This window comes from Mycteria americana, chromosome 12 (genome assembly GCF_035582795.1).
Source record: "Mycteria americana isolate JAX WOST 10 ecotype Jacksonville Zoo and Gardens chromosome 12, USCA_MyAme_1.0, whole genome shotgun sequence".
NCBI lineage: Eukaryota > Metazoa > Chordata > Aves > Ciconiiformes > Ciconiidae > Mycteria > Mycteria americana.
The window spans coordinates 11361331-11377145 of NC_134376.1; the positions used below are offsets into that span (position 1 = coordinate 11361331).

A 15815-nucleotide genomic window follows, 5' to 3' on the forward strand; every position below is an offset into this window, starting at 1 on the left:
CCTCAGAGGACTGTCTCCCCTTCCATATGACTCCTCTCAGAGAGGGGCTGCAGTGGATGCCTGGTCCCAGGACGACCACTTTGCTCCTACCAGGGGAATCCTGTCCGTGACGCCAATTAAATGTCACGACCCACCCCTCAGACCACCCTGGATGGACTGAGTCAGATCGCGAGGTTCTTGGGATTCCACTGGGGCAAATTAAGGTGACACACCAACAGACGATCAGTTACCAATTCGCGGTTTTAATGTATAAGTATGTATATGTTCAGATATCCAGCGAGGAAGCTAAAAGCACGGCTTATAGGCCAGGACAAGCGTTGGTTCTCTAGATTGGGAAGGGAAACTAGAGAGAGAGAGAGAGAGGGAAAGAAAAAGTTTCACCACCCGTGGATCCAGCGGCGTCCCGCTGTCCCGAGGTCCTTCTTCTTGGTGGCGGGAGTCTCCCTGGCTCTCTTGGTTGGAGGCCTTTTATGGCTCTTTGAGCCCCGCCGCAAGCCTACTTTACTGCTGGGCGAGAGTAGGCGGAAACCTGGGTGGAGACGGCGGGCGCCCTCAGTGCGCTTGCCTGGAGGGGGTCTTCGGTGGTAAGCAGCCCCTCCTGGGTACTCCTGCCCGCCGGATGACCTTACGATGGAGCGTGCGCAGTTTCACCCATCTTTCTGCATAGTCACTGTTAACCAGCAAACCGCCTGTGTGCCTCGCTTATCAGAGGCCGAGGTGAGAGGAGCCCAGGAAGCTAGACGCCTCCGCACCTCTCTGTCTGGCCTCCCTTATCTTGTTGGTATAGCAACCTCCCGTAGGCAACATGTTTGAGACATACCCTGCGATCAGTCAGTCTCCTACAGGTGTCAAGACTCCCATGTACTCTTCAATACTTTGACCCTTGAGGGGCAAAGGAAGAAGTCGTTGACAGATACAGCAAAAGCTCACTGCGGTGTTTAGTTAGGTTCCATCGTGCAGGAGCTGCTTATGACTGATGCTTCCCCAAGTGTGAATATGCAGCATCCACTCCAAAGAACTCTGACCAAAGTTAGTTATCTTTATTCTCCCAGTTAAGATAAAAGATGTACAAATATATTTCAGGTTTTGTACATTCTATGAAATAATTCATTTGCTATATAGATTTTCATGTAGAATAAAGCAAGTTTGCCCCTATAGACAAGTGGTCCCTACAAACACAGCCCTTTTGTTTTCTCTGAATAAAACAAATTTAATGCCACTTTTTAGATAAGAAATCCATTAAATTTTGTTCTGCAAAAGCAATCTTGCACTGATAACAATTGTCAAGTCTGACAACTGATGATTTAATGATCTATTCCCCTTTTTCTAGCAATTACAAGTTGCTTGAAAATTAAATTACAGTTAATATTTCTCCCCAGTGAGGTGGTCTGACATGATGTGCAAATGCTTACACTGCCCTGTAAGTCTGCTGTTCCCAGAAAAGATGGGCTGGCAACATGAAAATAATTAAATGCCAATACACAATTGGCCTCTTTTATGAAAAATAAACAGGCACAAAGACAAACTGTTCCACTGCTTATATTAACCAACAAATGCTGAGATGACTGTTTATTCTAAACACAGCAATGAGGCTGCAGTGTGGTTTACTGACTTTCATAAACTCAGTTTAATTTAGAATGTGTTCAGAACTAAAGTTCTTATTTCTCTGATGATTCTTCATCTGCATTGACCTTCTCTCTTTGGAGCCACATAAATGCTGACTTTGCTGTGCCATCTCCACTCTGTTGGGAAAAGCAAATGAAGGTAGCCCAGACAAAGCCACAGAGCCCAGTATAAGCTGTTCGCAGGTAAACAGGGACCAAAATGAAGTTTGACAGCTGCGTTGGAAGGAGAAAGAGCTCAGTTAGTGCTCCAGGCATTGTTAAGTCTTACACCTACACACCCAACAACTCCACTGACTTCTCACTGGGTTAGATATACTATGAACACATCGGATCAGGTTTTATGAGAAAGAAAGGCTCACTGAGTTACCCTAAAAACTCACCTGTACAAAAGGCCAGTACATCAGTCCCGTCTGAAATGAAAATGAATCATTTGTTATTCTTACGGACTTCAACCACAAAGGTTCATTTTTTCTTACCACATTTAGCAAAGACTGAAACATTTGAGTAAAGTCAACAAAAGCTGTTCAATTGTAAATTAAGTTGCTTAACTTACAGGTTGCAATATTGAACTTCTAATCATCTTCATGAGCCTCTATGCTAGGATTTTCTCAAACACATTATTCTAACTCATTTTAAATACAAAACTCTAAGCACAGTTAAGTCTTCACAGTCACCTGACACCACATACATAAGCACATTTACCAGATGGGTGAACAAATGTTTAAATATGTGAACAATTGTTTCAGCCATGAATGAAAAATACCACTGAACACTATCTCACACTTGCAATGCTCCTTCTAGTTACTCATACATGTAAGGTTTTTTTGCAAAAATCAATGGATAATTTACTCATAGAACATAAGGTCAATAGAAACCTTATGTTTTGATAGGATATAGTGGGCACAGTTTTTCTAATCATCCTCCATAGGAATAAAAATAATCCTTTTCTATCCTACCTATATAGTTCCACAGTGTGAAGAGAAATTCACATTGCATCACAGTTTCTCCTTCTATTATATTTTTTCTGCTAATCTATCATTCTTCTTGCACCTGAGAAATCTTTAAAATTCTTAATTCGCTCAGCTCTGAGGTAGCATGGATAATTTTTTCCTGTGTATGCAGAAATGCAAACCAAAACCAGCTATTTGTACCAAAGTCTTCTTAAACAAGGGATTGTGTTTCTGAAAGTGAGAAGACTGTCACTGAAAAGTACAGGCTGAAAATGATTCCTAAAAAAGATGTCTCTATAGCTAATGATTTTAACTGGTGTTCATGTAAGTGTTGTCAACGGCATTACTAACTAAACACTGGTGTGGGGGTACTTCTTCAGATAAAAGGTAGTACAATCTTAATCAGTGTTGTATTGTAGGGCTCTCATTCAGACAGAGCCGGCTGCAAGTGTTATGGTTATAAACACTGTACCTTTTTAAAATGGCATCATTTCACCCATCTGGCAGCAGTGCCTGCTCCAGACTACCCTGACTTCACATGACTGCTGGTGCTTAAAGCTTCCTGCACATAATCAAATAATGGAGTGAGACAAAGGCTGTTGGAGGAAGGAATATTTCAAAGAGTTTATCCAATAATATTATTTTTTTGCTTAGCTCGGAGATAAGTGAATCGCTTGCCTCACCTTATATGTATTCCAAAATTTTTTTTTACAGTCTGAAAATATGTCTTCTTTCCTCTGAAGGATGCTCATACCTAGTGGCAAAATATTTACAACAATCAGAAAAAATGCAAAAATGAAATGTTCACTTTTTTTAACAATATCCCAAACTCTTCTCAAAATATATTACAGTAGCTTTGAAAGAAAAGCTGATATCATTACAAAGAAAAAATACTATTCTGGCTACCAAACAGTGCTGCATCATATCTCCTCATCTATTGACTTGTCTCTCAGCATTGACAACATAGATCAGCTGGAATATACTGTACAGGTGGTATATCATATCTGTTCCACTGCCACATAATTCACCAGTGGTATGGCAGTAGAACAGCTATGGAGAAAGTACCTTTTATACCCATGAGACAGAGAGAATAAGGCATTCTGCACATCGTTGAATTGCCAGAAGTGGCTCAGATCCCTGAAGGAGTTTAGGTGCCTACAGACCACTGAAGTCAGTGGAAAGGGGCACCTAATTTTTTTTTTTAATTTCGGCCATAATCGACGTGATTTTTCTACCTTCACAAATAACTACATCAAATCCAAATTATAGAATTGACAAGCAGAACAGTTTCAAAACCTACTTGTTTAATCCTCCACACACAGCATTCCAAAGTTTTAAATAAATTCTAGTTGAAATTCTAGTTGATCAAACTTCTCTTGATTATAGGAAAACACCACCTCACAACAGGCTCCCATCATTACACCCAAGATCAAAAGAAAAGCGGTATGACTTGAAATTACATATTAGACACATGCAAACTGGAAATAAATTAACTGACTGAATTCTCATCACATGAAATATCACTTAAAGGGTTCAAAATAATAAACCCTTTAAACGGTATTTCGTGTGATAAGCATCTTCAGGTGTCAAATTAAGACTACATCTTTCTAAGAGATGGAGCAGCTCTTCAAAGATCACCCACCTTAACTGGAAGATGTGACCTATATTAAGCAAAGGTATTAGACAACATGCTTTAACGAATCAATCTAAAATAAAGAGCTACGCATTCGCACATAAGCAGAGGCCCAAAGTTGCTTAGTCCAATTCAGGTATCTTCCTAGATATTTGCATGCCACAAGGTTATCAGTATCTCTCAACGGATACATTATTTTGCTATTACATCATACTGCTACCCAATTTAGGGATTTTTAGCATCCCTTTTGTCATCCTTCAAATCCTTCTGGTCCTTGGGCAATTCTCTGCTTACATTCTGACAGAGGCAGATAGGATTTTGAGAGTAAGTATCTGGTGTTTGACTTCTTCCTTCATTTCTCTTCAATCACAAACTGAATTACTTCCCTGTCGGGGTCCTAAAATGCCAATCTGCCAATACCGGGCTAAAAGAGTATCTCTCGTGCTCTTCTTCCACACGAAGTTTAAATGAGAGCCCTGTTTTACACTAGTCTCACCTATTACTTTTCTTATTTCTGCATGTTTATTTTTGAAATAGATAGTCATCTTCCCTAAAGTCTCTTCTTATGTGTTAGCTTTTGAGATCATACATTAGTAGTACGCTGTATTTCTATATACTCTCACAGCAGAAGATGGTACTACAGTTTATTTGCTGAACTATAGTATTTCCTGACATTTACAGTTAATTGCGTTTCAGAAACGAGACAGCTGATGTTGAGAACTGAGCAGAGCAATTGAAGCAGACAGGGACAGTACAATCCTCGTAAGGCGTGTTGAATTCCTTGCACCTAATTAAAAGGTAAGGGCCCAACCAAGCCCAAGGTAGGACTCCACTTTGGCACTAGCACCCCCTCATCTAAAGCCCTGAAGCGCCACAGACGGTGCACCGGGCTGCCCTACATACAGAGCCGGGGAGAGCTTCTGGCGTTTGCAGCTCGCCCGCCGCCTCCCCAGCTCCGAGCGCAGCTCTGCGAGCGGCTGCGGCGTTCTCCGCCGCCTTGTGCCGGCAGCGCCTCGGCGGGGACCCACAGCACGCAGCGAGCCCGCTGCCCGAGGACCACACAGCCCCACACCGGCGTTTCTGGGGCTGCGGGAGCCGGCCCGCGGCGATCACCGCCCGGCAGGCCGGGCGGGCGGCGGGTGCCCAACCACCCCATCCTGTCGGGGTGAAAAGTCCCGCTGTCGGTGCGCGCCCTCCAAGACTGCACCCAGCGTGCGTGCGCAGGGGCGCTCCGATCGACGCCCCCGGCCGCCCGCTGCTCGGCACGCCCGCCCCGCCGCCCCGAGATGGCGGTGCCTGGGCGGCGGCGGCACTCACCCGTGTAGAAGGCGAGGATGGCGACGGGGGCGCCGAGGAGCTGGTCGCAGAGCACCTTGCCGAGGACGGCGGCCGGGCGGCGGCCGGGTAGCGCCCGCTCCAGCGCCCGCAGCCAGACGTAGCTGAAGTTGCCGTGGAAGGCGAGGGCCACCAGCGCTACGCGCCGCGTCTGCGCCCAGTCGGGCGGCTGCCCCCGCCGCCGCCACAGCTGCTGGGCCGCGTCGCCCGCCGCGAAGAGCCCGCCGTAGAGCAGCACGTTGCAGAGCCAGGGGAAGCGGCGCACTCCGCCGCGCAGCAGCGCCCCGGCCATCGCCCGCCGCCTGTTCCGCCCGCCTCCTCCTCCTCCTCTTCGCGGGCCCGCCCGCCGCCGCCCTCGGCATCTCTGCGGTCCCCGCTCCCCCTCGGAGCTACCCCGCCCGGGGTGCCACCTCCGCCGGGCCTGCCCCTGCCAGGGGAGGCTGGCACCCCACGGTGTGCCCCGTGCTCGGCCTCCCCGCCGGTCTCCGGTGTGCCCGCAGGTGGTCGCTGGGCACCCGGGCTTCGGTTCATGGGGTTATTTTTCAAGTGACGATGCGTTCACTCGGAAGAAGGTCACTGTGTCTCCTGGGCTTTGCTCTAGGTGCACCGTGGAGGCACTGTGTAGTATTGCTGCAACCAGTTAAGACTCAAAACTAGGCACTGTTTGCTTATCCTTTTAATTATCTCCTTGTTGCTTGCTTACATGAGTAGGTTATGGCTTTTTCTTTTCAATTTTGGTTTTCCAGTCTGAGGTTTGTTACCTCACTGAGCAGGGCTGGTGCACACCTGCACTTCCTCTGCTTCTCACTCTGCTGTTGAGGCAATTCGAGGAGAAAGCCGGAAGTGATGTGTGTTTGTTCGAAGGGGCTCGTGTACACAGCTTTGTACGCACCAAACCATTGCCACAAAGCGGATCTGAAGTCCATGCAGGGAGCTTGCAGCTAGGGAGGCTTGTGTCCTGCAAGGCAGCCCATGGCCGCAGAAGACAACGAGCGCGTCCGGGAGTTTCCCCTTGGTCCTGGCAACGGGCTCAGACTTGGCTTAGGGAACCATCTCCAGGCAGGAGGCGGTAGTTCACTGTGTCCTAATAGTAACTGGGACTGATGCGTTTGGAACTATCAGGAGATCTTCCAGGAATGACTATAAATAGGCATGGATGGCTTGTAGATTGAAATGCATTTTAATAACAAAGTGGAGCGAGCTGCCCAGTGCTTGGGAGACACTGCGTCAGGGCCCACGAGCTGCGCTTACCAGCTCGTCATCCGAACACGCAGACATGGCCGCGCGAGAAACAGCATCAGCAGTATCTGCAAGTTCTGTATTAGGCAATATAAATGGCGCTAGAACGAAGAGGAATATGTACCGACAAATAACTCCAGCTTGAAGGAACAGAGATAAAGCTCTGGAAAACAGGGTTTGGCTCTCCGGGGACTGCCCGTCCGACGTGAGCCCGCCAGCAGGTGCGTGCTGCGCTCCCGCCGCCTCGCCTCCCCCGGGGCACGTCCGCCTGCTCTCCGCCGCAGGAGGCCCCGCTCGGGGCGGCGGGGCAGGGCGGCCTGTTGCCCGGGACGGGTGTCACTCGGGGCTCCCCCCGAGTCTGGACGAAGCCCGTTCTTCGGGGCCGTGCAGCGTCCCCCTGCGGGACCCGTGCGTGGAGGAAGGGGTTTGGTGCCACCGTAACAAGCCCCTGTAGCCCGAGCTGACGACACCGGGGTGACAGCCGGGAGGTTTGTGAAGGCTGGAGCCATGCAGAATCCTCCCGGAGTACCGGGCTGCCGCGACCCGCCGCCGCGGCGATTCGAACCCGCGGCAGGGCGGCGGCGCCCCCGCGCGGCTCTCGCCTGCTCCGCTCCACGGCGGCGGTCGGTCACCGCCCGGGCCCCGCTCGCTGCGCATGCGCCAGTACCTGTCACCTCCCCGGTCGTTCTCCGGGACTGTTCCACCAGCTGGAGCGGGGGGAGCGGGAAGCGGCAGCGGGCGGTGTGTGGAGGAAAGGGAGCAGGCTGTGCTCTCCCCAGCCCGTGCTGTCACGGCGCGGGGCCCCGCCGCGCCTTCCGCAGTGTCGCCGCCCCGGATCCTCCCCGCCCGTCTGCCGCGGTGGTCTCGGCCGCGGGGCGGGCCTGCCGCCGTTCCCTAGGTGAGCGCGTTCCCCGCCCCTCCCGCCGCGGCCTCGTCAGCGCTGCCAGCGTGGAGCCGGCCGGGGCTGAGGCGGAAGTGCCCGGCGGGGAGGCGGCGCGCACCGGGGACGCCCGCCGGCTATGGACGCCTCTCTAGAGAAGGTCTGCGGGGCGCACCGGTGCCAGGCTGGTGGGGGGTGGGGGGAGCTGGGGCACCTGCGGGCGGAGGGGTGCTGAGGCGCGGCGGGCCCTGAGGGGCGAGCGGGCCCTGGCGGCCGCGTCGCTGACGGGGCGGTGGGGCCGCGCCCCGGGGCCGAGGGCAGGGGCCCGGGGTCAGCGGCTGGGGCCAGCGGTGGGCCGGGGCTCGGTGCGGCGCTTCCCCAGTGCCTGGGCCGCGGCGGTGTCGCGGCTCCGCCGGGGCTCCCGGCCCGCCTCCGCCGGGGGTCTGTGCCACACGGGCCTGAGTCAACTTTGTGTCACGAAGCCTTTGAGTCACCAGTGAAGCCCACGGGCGCGCCCCCCTCCCAGCTCCCAGCTACGGCGCTTAGCGTTCGTCACCTGTGTGAACGCCGTCTATTTCTGTGTCCCGGATCTATAAAAAGTCTGAGTAACTATCGGGAAATGCTTTAGGAACGGGGTTTTTGTTTGTTTTCTTAAAAATAAGATGGAGCTTATTTTCTGGGAATGTTAGTCTTTGGCTGGATAGTAGAGAAAATATTGTTTGAGGGGTTTTTTTCATTTTATACTAGAGGTGTTTGCTGCCCTGTGTTTGCGCTCCTTTGTCTGATGCAAATGCTTCTGTACAAAGCAAATATTGATTCTATAATACCATAAGTGACTGACAAAACTTATTTTGCCTTTGTCACTGTGAGTCAGTCAGAATCTGGTAATGTGGGACCTGCCACGCTTCTGCTGGCTTTTATGGCACCTGCTGTGCTTCAGAAGACCTGCCCTAGAAGTGAGAATGGAATGGCTGCTCATATATAGTTTATCAACATTGTTGTATGTCTTCGAGGACAATATACATTTGAAATAATTTATACTTTATGTGCTTAAGAGATGTTAATGTATCCTTCCCCTTTGCATTGTTTACTATACGCAGCATGTTCAGTTTTATGTAATCTTTGGAATTGTCTAGAGAAGTTTGAACGGGATGTGCTCTAGTACGAGGAATAGTAAGGAAATTCAGGAAGTATCTTTCTGGTGTGGTTAATGAGCTGGTAGCAAAATGGTTTGATATATTACAAGCCACATGAAGAATACAGTGTTAAAGAGTATTTAGTAGCCTTTAAAAGATTGTTATTTACTACTGCTGACAAAAGTTACAGTGACTGCTGCTTGTTCTGAAGCGTTTTAATTACTTAAGTAAAACTTAATTGAATATACTACTTTGGAATATGGTCTTTATCAACTGGACTCAAGCAGAATAATGGTACAATATGCAGTTATTTAAAGAAGGCACATTAGTACAGGGCAAGTGTTTGTCCTGTAGTACTGACAGAGTCCTTATAACCTTTGTTTGACTAGGTCATCATAAGAAGCAATAAAAACACTGTGTAAGAATTAAATATCTTCATTTCTTAACAGAATAAAAGTCCATGTTTTGGTTGTTTGTATTCTTGATGTAAGGAATAGTCTATAATGGTGCGTGCCCTGCAGAAACTTGCATATCTGATTTTTCAATGTATGCAAATAGATGTGTATAAAGAGTTATCACTTGTTTTACTTCCTCTCTTGTTTATCATGGCTTTTTTCCCCATGTATGATAAAAGCTGTAGTCCTCTGTATCATAACATGCCACAATACAATTATTGTCTTCTAGCCCCTTAGCAGTTAGTGCCCTCCTGAAATAGTCTTTGGTTAAGATTGTTGTAAATCTGTACAATCTGCATTTTATCTAGTCGTGAGCATGATATATAAGAAGTCTTCTCCCTAAATAAATTTGAAATTCATCCAAGCTGGGATATGTGTACCCTCGGAGAATGTGTGTCCACTTATCTTATGCTTATTTAAGCATTTTCATAATACATCTGAGACTGTCTTTTATTTGAACCATGGATTCTCTCCTCCTTATGTATTGATACATGTAGCTTATTGGGATGTCAGTGATAAGTACTTTTTAACTTGTATTAAAATTTGTCAAAATTTTGTATTTTTCATAACGAAGAAGGCATTTCACTAGAATCGCCTAATTAGCTGTAATGCCTGGTGATATTGAATGACTACAGTCATTAGGTTCTTGCAAATGGAGAAAGTTTTTTTTTTTTAGCAGATGAGAAACTTCCCGAAAATTGAAAAGATAGAATTGCGAGAAAAACCGTTATAGAATCTGACACGCAGATGTGCATGCCAACAATCTCATAGCTTGATTTTGCAGATTATCTTTTTTTATCAGACAAATGTTTTGGGGGTTTTTCTGTATTAATATTGTGTGTCATAAGTGGTATAATTAGAATTAATTTTATCTGAAATCCAGAAATCTTTTTTGGGGTGAACTTCAAATTTAAGTTCTTCTGGAAGCCTGTGTTAAATTTCAGAAGTTTGGCTAACAAATCTATGATTCTCTCCCCTCCTCCTCCTCCTCCTCCCCCCTCCCTGCCTTTATATTTTGATAGAAGTGACCAATCTTCTGGAGGATTTTCACATTTTAAGGTTCAAGTTAGGTGATTTTGTCGATGGTAAAATAGGGCAAATTCTTTCCTTGTAACTTCTTGCCTTCTCTACAGCAGTGTTTTCCCTAAACATGAAAAAACTGTTTTGGTTTCTTGCTCAGCCTGTGACTCTTGTCTTTTATTACTGTGTTAACTGTTGAGAACGGTTTTTGGGTTTTGATGGTAAAACTTTCTTCTAGGCAAATATAATAATGTAGTGGGAAAATGAGGCATACCTCATGAAATACGTAAGGAGCTACACCTCTGAGTTTCTTTGCACCCACAATAGTTTATGTAGACTGTTCAAAAATCATCCCTGTCTTACATTAGGAGTACAGCCTACGGAAATGCCAAATCAAGATTGTAAAACATTAGTATACGAAGCAACATTCTCCTTTTTGAATTTGTAATTAACGTTCAGTCTTATCACAACTGGAGAATGGCCCCTTATCCTTCCCCAGTTGCCAAGTGACCCCAAGGTGTGACATACTGCCTATAAAACCAGAAACAGTTTACAGTTCAAAGTGCTTAAAAAAGTAGTAACGTATTAGTTACAAATAGGGAAGTAACCACTAATCAAACCTATTGCAAGTTAACCTTAATGAATTGGATTAATACATTTTAAAGGCAACAAATGATAAAATTCAAAGTAGGGTAGTGAATGTCAGGATCTTTGAAGGGCTTAAGGAGGCGGGGGGCTCAGGTTGCTGAACGGACACCTTGAAGGAAGAAGCCATGCCCGGGGCCTCCTTAGAGCTTGAAAGGACAGTGCATGTCTTGTAACTCATCTGGTCAAAGGATCACCTAACCGCAGAGTCAGATCCTGTTGTACCAGGGGAAGGACCGAGTGCAGAAACTAAGGCTAATATAATATCTAATGCAGCTGTTTTAACCCCCTCAAAAAATGTATTGTCCTGTGGTTCAGGAGGTACTCAAGAACTCATCTGCCAGTCTTTCTAAAAACAGTTCAAGAACATGGAAAAAGTATTCTGGTTATTACTGATTGGATTTTATACACACTTGATCTCCTTTACAGGCTAAAGCAACGTACTACTTCATTATGGCATGTTATCAAAGTGCATTCAGAAACCTTTCTTAACCGAGTGGTTTGTTGTTGCAACTTTGCCACACCTATTTTTCTTGCTGCTTAAAATAGGTAGATAGTCTTCTGCTTCCCACCTCCATGCCCTTACTAATGTGAGCAGAGGAGGAAGCATATATAAAATTCAGTATGAAGCAGTAAGAGGGGTGGTTTTTTTTTTTGCTTCCCATAATTCAAAGGAGAAAATAAATTGCTGCATGTCCACTTAGCAATTGGAAAAAAACCAGAAGGGATTCATTTTCCAATTAGACCCCCATCAGAATTCAAAGACTTGCTCAATTTCATAGCGTTTTAGCGTAACTTCTTGTGACTTTTTAAACTGTATTTTATGTATTTATTCTGCCAGCTTATTGGCAGAAGGGTTTCATGCGTATGTAATTACTAGTGAGACAGGATGAGTCACAAGGTAAGCATATGCAGGTTTTAACATCTGATGTAATTCCAGCAGGTGAATTTTGTGTTAGTAACAAACAAAAGCGGTTCAGAGCCTTTTTTGTAATGCCTCTACATCTTGAGTCCTCATCTACAACAGATCTGTTTGAATATTTGCATGTGATGCTGAGGAAGGTTCAGCAAATAACTACCTTCCAGCCACGGATCATGGTTTATGGCAACCTGAATTAAAGTATGCGAAATAGTCACAATCAGTAAATTATGTCTAGTCAATTACTCCCTTAAAGTCTCCCGGAAGCAAAACTGACTTCTTAAGTAAGATTTCTTTTCAGAGTTCCTTTGATGTGGTGCAACTCAGGAAACCACTGAAAATGTATGGAAATATTGCCAAAGATCATATTTAGATTTTTCTTCTAGCTATATATAGATACATTGTATTCTGAGTATCAAATGCTTGCAGTGTGTGTATTTTTTTTTTTAATCTCTGTGAGGAGGTCTTGAACTTTTTGTATTTGTACTGCTTTTTCATGCAGTGTTTAATTAAGTTGTGGACCTCATAGCCAGTGGATGTTGTAGAAGCTGAAGTGTAAAAACCCATTTGTTGCTAAATGCTGGGAGTTCTTGTGGGAAAACATTATTGAATACTTGCACTATTCTTTTGTTCTTCTCTCAAACATTTGTTACTGGCCACTTCTAAAGCAACAGAATGCAGAGAGCTATCAGTCTTGGTTTGATCCAGTGTGACCATGCCTGGCTACTGATTCTTTCAGACACCTACCACTTGCTGTAATATGAGTTAAATCTCTAAATATTTTGGTAAAAATAGTCTTTGAACATATGGTAACTCTCAACTTAATTTTTTTCTTTTCTTGATCAGTCCTCCGGATGAAAATAGTGTAAAAACTTCATGTAAATTAATCCCACTACCTTCTGTGATTAAACTTGCTTTTGCGTCTGCATCCGCATGAACAAACGTATTTGCCTGTGTTGCACATGTGCAAGTTGCACGTACTTTCCATCACTGCTGATGGAATTGTGTGCAGGCCTTTAGGAATACTATTTCTCAAATACTGTAGCAGACAAGCTATTATATTCCTGCAGTATGGATAGTGTAAGTTTAAATACTAAACTTGTTTTGGATTATTTTTTTTTTTTTTTTTAACACAACCACCACCCCTCCCCCTAGCACCCTCCAACCTTAGCAGCAGTCTGAAGAGTTAACTACTAGAGGCTTTGGGATGTGGGCCAGTCTTTTGAAAAGGGTTGATGTTGAATTTACGGAGTCTATGCTTGATGTTGAATTTACGGAGTCTATGCTTACAATATATTTGGGAAGCAGAGGAGAGAGAAGAGACTCTGTATCAGGGTCACCTGAGTATCTTAGGGTTTTTTGCTGTCTAATGTGATGGGTCTTATCAGTGGTGTTACCTTCTACCTTCATAATACGGTATATTTATTTTTCAAATACAGTTTAATATTGACCACTACAGGTAAATCAAACTCTGCCAGATGATACCTTTCACATTCTCTGGAAGCTTCTAGATGGTATCAAATCCTTAAATGGATAAATGTTCCTGTCCAGATCTCTTGTGTCAGTGTCACAAGCTCCTGCCAGGCTTCTGGGGTTAAAGTTCATAAAAGAGACTTCTTCAAAGCAAAAGCAGTTCTTTGGAAAATACTACTTACTTGTCTTTGAACGTGTCACTGGTTCAGGGGAAAGAAGTTCAATGATTTTTAAAGCTCTTCCATCCTGACAGGCTCTTTAACAAGTATCTGTTGTTACCTGGTTTCAGCAGTGAATTCAGGATTTTTGACCTGTTTTGTGTAGCCAGAGGGGTACAGCTGCTGGAATATAAGCCTTTTCTGCATGTCAGTCTTTCTTAAGCTGCCTGCTGCAGGTCAGTTTTACCCTTTTGACTAGTTAAAGGGCATCTCTCCAATAAGTTAAGATTAAAAATGAGTTTAAAGGTACCAGAAATAGGAAAAAATAGATTTACAAGAGTAGTTGGATTAGGTGTTTTTTTCATCTGTTTTGAAAAGTACTGTTGGAAAAGTTTGACAGGGAATTTTGAACGGGGAAATGGCAGGGAAAACTGCCATTTTATTTCTGCTTTTGCTGGAGCAGTCTTAAATTATATCTTCTTGTGTTTCCTGGGTAAGAAATGTTGGCTTTTTTTAATCTCTCCTAGGAATTATTACTTGAACACATTTGAATACCTTGTAGTTGAACTGGCAATCTAAAAAAAATGAACTGTCAATCTATGCAAATTTCCCCTTGAATTTGCATCAAAATGCTCAATGACCTAAAACCTACCTTGGTCAAATTTTTCAGTGTTTAGCTTCCCAAACAACTTCTTTTCTAGAAGGTGGCTTTCTTGTAAGAATAGTATTGTACTTATCCACTGATGGTGCTCTCGTTTGGTGGTGAGTTTCTTTTTTTCTTCTGTTGTGTTGCCCCCTCCCTCCCCCCTCCTAGTATGGCACATTTGTTTTTGTGGGTTTTGTTTTTTGGGTTTTTTTTAATGAGAGTCTGTACATCGTGAGAGCTGACTGTCAGGTCAACTCAACTGAGGATATGGTAATGGGTTTTTCTGGTGTAGAACCATGAGTTCTCAGGTGAAGTAAAAGGATAATTTCTAAATCAGTTTTGCCACTGAAAGACTTGTGATTGTATTTAGGGTATCAATCAGTTTTCTATACTCTGTAGAAAGATTAGGGTGTCCTTTAGCAGGTTTTTGGTGATTTTCTTTTGGCTTTTTTTTTTATTTTGCATAGTACTACATGTGAATTTTTACATTTAAGGGAATAGCTGAAGTTTCATTGCTGGTGTAGAATTGTTATGAAAAAGAAAAAAAAATCATTCAGTTGGGCTAAAGTGGCCAATTTTTTTACCAAAAGGATTATAATGAGCACTTTCTTGAACACCTTGCACTTCTCAAATCCTTCTTGCCTTCTGATGCTCTTTCTTTCATTATTCAGCAAACTCCAGAAAAGTTATCTAGAAATTAAAGAGGATTTTGGAAAAAGTTATCTTTGTGGAGAAAAAAATTGGATCTATCAATAATAAAATTCAGATCACAACTGAGTTTTCTTTTGGGTTATTTTAGGTTAGTGATATGTTCTCATTTTGTATATTTTGAGTTCAGGATATGCAACATATTGTTATTTTTAAATGAGTACACACAGACTAATTAAAAGAATCTGCCTGATGCATGAATTTGTATTAAGGATGTTGTGGGAACAGTAGTAAGATAAATGTTTTTTGGTCTTTTCTTAAGAGTTGTTATCTTTTTCCCTTAAAGATGGTTGACCCTACTCTAGCAGAAATGGGAAAAAATCTGAATGAAGCCATGAAGATGCTAGAAGACAATCAAAGGTATGTGCAAAGCATAACAACTACAAAAACAATAGCTGTTTGTGCTATTAATGTCACTGTCATTAAGCAGGAAAGAACTCATTTTCCTAGTAGTTTAAGGTCATATTGTCATTCTGAAGCTTACACCTGTACAAATTGCTATTGTTTCTCAAATGATGGGATTTTAAAAATAAATATATATATTTTTATGCATGTTCTGTAATGCTCGGAGCAAGTCCAGCACATCCGCTTTTTCAGAGATGTTAGATTTTTTTTTTTCCCTATTGCTGTGCAAGTTACTTTTAATTCCTATATATATGAGACTCTTCTGTAAGTTTGATATTTTCTGTTAAAAAACCCTCAAAACTTAGGAACTCATTAATTCAGTCTGAGCTAAACTTCTCTGTTGGTCTCATCTGATTTATTTATGAAACTGTTGTCAGTGAAATAGATTGCAAACATGTCAGTATGTATTTCTGCAAGTCAAAGTCAGCTACGTATTTGACGTTATAAAACACACATAGTTTATTCTTGTGTCTTTAACTTAGAAAAGCGGAGGAGGAAAATGAAAAGAAGTATGCACGGAAGGATATTCCTGGACCACTCCAAGGCAGGTAGGCAACAACAATTTTGAGATAATGCTCTTTACTTTTC

General features: G+C 44.1%; 2 protein-coding genes across 4 annotated transcripts in view; one reads left to right on the top strand and one right to left on the bottom strand.

The window, feature by feature from the left end:
- Nucleotides 1–241: 241 nt before the first annotated feature.
- On the bottom strand, nt 242–5873 carry MPV17L (MPV17 mitochondrial inner membrane protein like). Of its 2 annotated transcripts, none has more exons than XM_075514653.1 (4): nt 5526–5873; nt 3259–3329; nt 2006–2035; nt 242–1742 (listed from the first exon to the last, which is right to left on the bottom strand). In XM_075514653.1, the coding sequence occupies exons 1-4, from the start codon at nt 5833–5835 to the stop codon at nt 1659–1661; spliced, it is 495 nt and encodes a 164-aa protein (XP_075370768.1). In that variant the 5' UTR covers nt 5836–5873; the 3' UTR covers nt 242–1658. The 2 variants fall into 2 exon arrangements, with proteins under 2 accessions (XP_075370768.1, XP_075370767.1); XM_075514652.1 differs by having other exon boundaries at nt 242–1838.
- A 1606-nt stretch (nt 5874–7479) lies between these two features.
- PDXDC1 (pyridoxal dependent decarboxylase domain containing 1) overlaps nt 7480–15815 on the top strand; it is a 33849-nt gene continuing 25513 nt past the window's right edge. The window contains exons 1-3 of one of the 2 annotated variants that reach the window (XM_075514640.1): nt 7480–7680; nt 15109–15182; nt 15710–15775. In XM_075514640.1, the coding sequence (XP_075370755.1) occupies nt 15109–15182; nt 15710–15775 (140 nt within the window). In that variant the 5' untranslated portion in view covers nt 7480–7680. Of the gene's footprint in view, nt 7823–15108; nt 15183–15709; nt 15776–15815 lie in introns of both variants that reach the window. The other variant, XM_075514639.1, reaches the window with a different exon arrangement.